This window comes from Coffea eugenioides, chromosome 6, assembly GCF_003713205.1.
Source record: "Coffea eugenioides isolate CCC68of chromosome 6, Ceug_1.0, whole genome shotgun sequence".
Taxonomy (NCBI): domain Eukaryota; kingdom Viridiplantae; phylum Streptophyta; class Magnoliopsida; order Gentianales; family Rubiaceae; genus Coffea; species Coffea eugenioides.
The window spans coordinates 7,437,771-7,442,763 of NC_040040.1; the positions used below are offsets into that span (position 1 = coordinate 7,437,771).

At 35.3% G+C, this 4,993-nt stretch overlaps 1 protein-coding gene across 2 annotated transcripts; it reads left to right on the forward strand.

Annotated features, from left to right (window-relative positions):
- Positions 1-1,169: 1,169 nt before the first annotated feature.
- LOC113775311 lies at positions 1,170-4,778 on the forward strand. 2 transcript variants are annotated; one of them, XM_027320131.1, is made up of 4 exons: positions 1,170-1,633; positions 3,255-3,298; positions 3,572-3,869; positions 4,173-4,778. In XM_027320131.1, exons 1-4 carry the CDS (start codon positions 1,585-1,587, stop codon positions 4,466-4,468), a joined length of 687 nt encoding a protein of 228 aa, XP_027175932.1. In that variant the 5' UTR covers positions 1,170-1,584; the 3' UTR covers positions 4,469-4,778. The 2 variants fall into 2 exon arrangements, with proteins under 2 accessions (XP_027175932.1, XP_027175933.1); XM_027320132.1 differs by having other exon boundaries at positions 1,172-1,633; positions 3,659-3,869.
- The last annotated feature ends 215 nt before the right edge of the window (positions 4,779-4,993 follow it).

Genomic DNA, 4,993 nt, shown 5'->3' on the forward strand with positions numbered 1-4,993 from the left:
AATACGGGCCAGAATACTATATTCCGTATCCGATCCGTTTTTTTGTTTGACAAAACGGATCCGGATCCGGATCCGGAAAACGGAATTAAATCCCTACCCATACTCGCAATAATTTCACGGATCCGGGTCTAGACCCGACCCGTTGACAGGCCTATACGTGATCTCGTACCCGTGTCTTTTAGTTTTCTTCTTATACCAACAAGCAAATTCCAAAAAAATGCGCTGATTGCATTTTGACCCCATGAACTTTTTCTAGGTGCCCTTTAACCCCATGACTTAGGGAATGTTAAACTTATTATGCTAGTATTGTGCGTGTTATTCCTCTAGAGAAAATATGTCACTCTCTCGACAAAAGTATTAAGGAATAGTTTATAATGACTAGCATATTAAATACCCTGACTAATCCGTTGGTTGACCCGGGTCGCACACCTGACTATGGTATATGTACGTCAGATTTCGAACCCGAGACCTGCTTATGCAGAAACAAGCTGCTTACCACTTGGCCCAACCCCGGTTGGTATATTAAATGGCCGTTTAAATTTGCAATAACTTATCAAAAAATATTTCAATTAGTAGAGCGTTTGGTGCATACTTGCATAAGTGCTTAATCATATTGTTTTGCATACTTGCACAAGTGTTTTTTTAATTGAAAAATATAATTTTAAATTTCTAAAACATATTTATCTATTTATTTAGTTTGAAACTTATTACAAAGTAGTTATAGTAATTTTTTTAAATTTTTTGAAACACAAAATTTGTTTAAAAGTGCTAAAAGTGTTTTAGTATCTAATAATTCTACTCATAAATGTAAGGAATGATATTCATTAAATACCTTGAGAGTGATCTCATTCTCCAAAAGTACTTTTTAAGCAAAAATACTGCAGCCCTAAACAGGCAATAAAGAGATGAGTAATGCGGTTGGCAATTCATTTTTTTTTTCCCTAAATGTCACTTCATTTTGTATACAAAAGAGAGATAGTCTCATTGTATTTATTTCTATATCAATAATAGAAGTTCAAAAAATTATAGGGGTAATATGCGGTTAATATAGACTAATAGTGTATGATTTTTAAGGAATAGAAAGCAACATGTTGGCTATTTTAATTTTGGTAAAGTGAAATCATTTCCCGGAGGGTGAATTATCATAATCGGAGAACACGTGTACTTTCCCTCCCGGCTTTTCTTCCTACAATCTTAACTGATCTTCTCTCTCACTCACTCTTCTCCATTTAGCCACCAAATGTAACTGCTGACATTTTCCCCGTCTGTTTATATATATATATATTATGCTCTTTATAATTTTAGTTTCTTGAGCGTACCTCCGGTGTCTCCTGCTCCGTCCTCGCTGTTCCACAAACCCTTTTTGCTTCTTAATTAAATCCAACAACCCTCCCAAAACCCTGTGTTTCCTGCCTGCCCTTTTGGCCGTTAAATTTTTCTCTTTTTTTTTTTTGTGTTCATCCTTTTGTAAAAAACCTTATGGACATGCTTGTTTAGTGAAATCAATATATCAGACCATTTTCGTCTACGGCTTTTATTTCATTGTTTTTTTTTTTTGGTATATATTACTGAAAAAAATCAATAATGGGAAAGAGAAAGAGAAGAACCGACCCTAATAAAGCTCCTCCCTCAGGTGATCTTTTTCTTTTTCCTTTTGGTTATTTTTTTTTGGGATTCTTGTTTATTTTTATGTTTTGACATTTCTTTTCCATCTTCCTTTCTCTCTTGTGTCTTAGACTTTTATGCGATGATAGATATTTTACATCTGGGGCTTCTGATGATCAAAATACTAGTCATTTTTAATGAATGCGCATGAGTTTTAAAAGGGAAAATATTGATTTTGCAAGAATTGTTGCTGGATGATTCTTATTAATATAATTGTGTCTTTTGAAAACCAAATACCGATCTTAAGCTGTATGTTTGATAGATGAATTATATTCCTGCTGGTTGCAAGTCTGGTACACTTGGCATTGTAATCTTTATTGTTATTTAGGTCATAATTCAACTCGATATGTGTTTTATGGTTAAAAGCTGCATATTTTGAATGTGATTGGGGAGTAAGTAATTGTTGTTGACTCCTTTTCTAGCTTAAAAAATGTGATCTTTTTTTTTTTTTTGAAAGGTAATCTTGTTGGGTATGTACTTCTATATTTTGGGATAGAAATATTAGAGAACCATCAGTTGAGCTATTACTTTAGAGTGTGTGTTGATTTTCCTATCGTTTTGGAACTCTTGTGAAAAAGAAATATAATCCAACTACGTATCAAGAGATTAAAAATAACAATGTGGCTCACTTTTGAGCTGTAATTATCAGCAGGAACACCATCTAATGCTCCATTTGCTGTATGGATTTGTGTATTGGCGTAAATTAAAGTCCACGGTTTTGTATATTGATATAAACAGAGTATAGAACTGATATTGCTGGTGCAAGATTAGAGTTTTTCAGTTTAACTTTGTTGGCTCTACCTGTTATTTAGATATAGAATGTGTTCCTGTGACATCCTTCTCCACAATTGTCAAACTTTGGCTTATGAAATTATCTGCTAGCGAGAGACTTTCTGTTGTATATACATAAGAAATGAGGGTTTTATCAATATCAATGTGATTTAATGTGATTGATAGTGGCATTGCTATTCGGTTAGTGACCGTGGTTAGACTGCCTGCCAACTTGTTTTGTGATGAGTCAGAAGTTGACTTAGTGTCTCAGTTCTGCTTTCGGTATCCTTGGGGTTGATCTTCATGAAAATAATCTTAGTTTCCACCTACTTTTTAGTTTTTAATCAAACTGCCCTTGAAATTTTCTTCAGTGAAGCTGTTTTTGGGATTTTCTTTGGAATGTTAAAGAATTCTGTTATTCGTTTCTTTTTTTCCAAGTTACACAAGATGCGTGTGTACCAAAACTCTCTTACTCATCATCTAACATGTACATGATGGTAAACGTTGATAAAATGGGCTGACTACAACCCTCAAATTAATACTGTTTACCAAATTGCCAGAGAAATCTGATTTTCATTTTAAAACATTTGAGATAATGTTGTGGCCTTATAGAAATAATTCTCTAATTTTCTGTAATTAGAGAAAGTTCAGCTTGTTAGTAAATTTACGTACATGTAACGCCCTTTTACATTTGTTTTGCATCTTTCATTGAAGGGGGTTCTGCTGGTTGAAACTGAAAGTTCCAACACTGAGATCTTCTCATGTATAATCATCTGAATTGTTTCTGAAAAGTATGTTCTGTTTCAAATATATTGCAGATGTTATGCAGCAGTCATCTCAAATGGAAGCATCGTCAGAGCAGGTTCTTCCATTTCCTCTTGTTTTTCATGCTTTTTTTTTTTCCCTGTCGTTTTGGTAGGGAGGTCAGGGTTAGGTAAGGGCAGAGGAGAGGATGAGGAGAAGGTTTTGTTTTGCGAACTTACAGTGTCTTATATAGTTTAGCCATAAATTTCAAGCTTTGGTTTCATGTAATTTGGCTTCAAAATTCGGCTTCTGATGTCTATTTCAAGTAAAATCTTTATCTCTGGCCTTGGTTGGGTGCAAGTTTTCATTGTTTGTCCTGGTTTTAGCGCAGAAATCTTCTGATCAAGTCGAAAGTAGTGCAATAGGGCCCATTTCATCCATCTTAGAAATCATGGATGACTCTGTTAAGTTACCACAGGTTTCACAGTTGCCTGCTCATCATCAGCACTTTAGCCGCGCTATGCTACTAAGAAATCCTCGGTATTGTAGCCGCAAGTATTATCGGAGAAATTCAGGGAACCGCGCTGATGCATCCACATCAAGTGGAAAGGTTACTCCTTCAATAGATGAGAATATATTCCTCAAATTTGCTAATAAGTATCGTTCAGATGATTGCAGGCAGCATACAGGTATACTTGAGGTTTTATCTGTTTTCCACATAACAAACCCATAGATGAGCCTAATTTCTTTTAATTTGGCCTTGTTTCATACTAAAAAAGATTTGTTCTCTAATTTTATTAATTTTGAATTTGAAAGCTAAAATTAATATTAGTTGGTCTAAAATCTACGTTTGCAGAGAAGTTTTATCCTAATATCCTAGTAGGAGGCGTATTATGCATTACTCTTATGTTTAATATAAACTCTCTAAGCCTTTCGATCACTATGTTCTTTTCTCACTTTCTCACTTGGATATCTGAAACTTATCTTTTCAGAAAATTGGGATCAAGCATTTCTAAAACCAGAAAGAATCAGATCGAGTTCGTTTTCTACGGATGCAGTATCTCACGATGTGGGAAAGATGGTATGTAGAATATGCGAGAGGCTCTTGAGGAAGAAACCGTACATCAATGGAGGCATTGGATCATCTAGCGATCTCTCTGTAGTAGCAGTGTTAGTTTGTGGTCATGTTTACCATGCAGACTGTTTGGAGCAGAAAACTAGCCAAGAAGAACAAATGGATCCTCCTTGTCCCACATGTGCGAGCCTGATGTCCAAGGTTGAAGATTAGGACTGGTGTGATAGTAGAGCCTTTTAACATTTTATCTAGGATATTACTAGGTCTTTTTAAAGTAAGGTAGAAACAAGTTAGATGAGTATATAGGCAGCTGCGTTGTGTCAACTGATACATGCACCTTTCCCTGCTCCCTTTATGGTGGAGTACTATTGTAAGTTTCCTTACTATGTACGAGTAGCAGGCTGAAACATAATCGTCAATAATCCGCTATGGGGCAGAGTATGTGTTCTGCTTGATTTGTATATGCTCTGTTACTTCAATCCTTTAATGTACTGGTTTAGCTATTGCATAATCGGATTATTCATCGATTCTCATCTCACAAAAGTCGTAACTTTACCAAAAGTTGTGACTTTACTTGGTTGAGTTACTGCAATTACATGTATATTGTCAGCTGTTATCAGTTTCAGGTTGTCTTGTTTTGGACAGCCTCCCGAAACACTCAATATTTTACTCTTTCATGACAGTGTTGTATTTTAAACTCACTTAGGGACAAAAGCAAGCTGTGTAGAACGAACAAGC

Coding starts and splice junctions, on each gene's coding strand:
- LOC113775311 (XM_027320131.1), top strand. CDS start 1,585: ATGGGAAAGAGAAAGAGAAGAACCGACCCTAATAAAGCTCCTCCCTCA. Junction 1,634..3,254: donor TAATAAAGCTCCTCCCTCAG/GTGATCTTTTTC, acceptor AATATATTGCAG/ATGTTATGCAGCAGTCATCT. Junction 3,870..4,172: donor TGATTGCAGGCAGCATACAG/GTATACTTGAGG, acceptor TTATCTTTTCAG/AAAATTGGGATCAAGCATTT.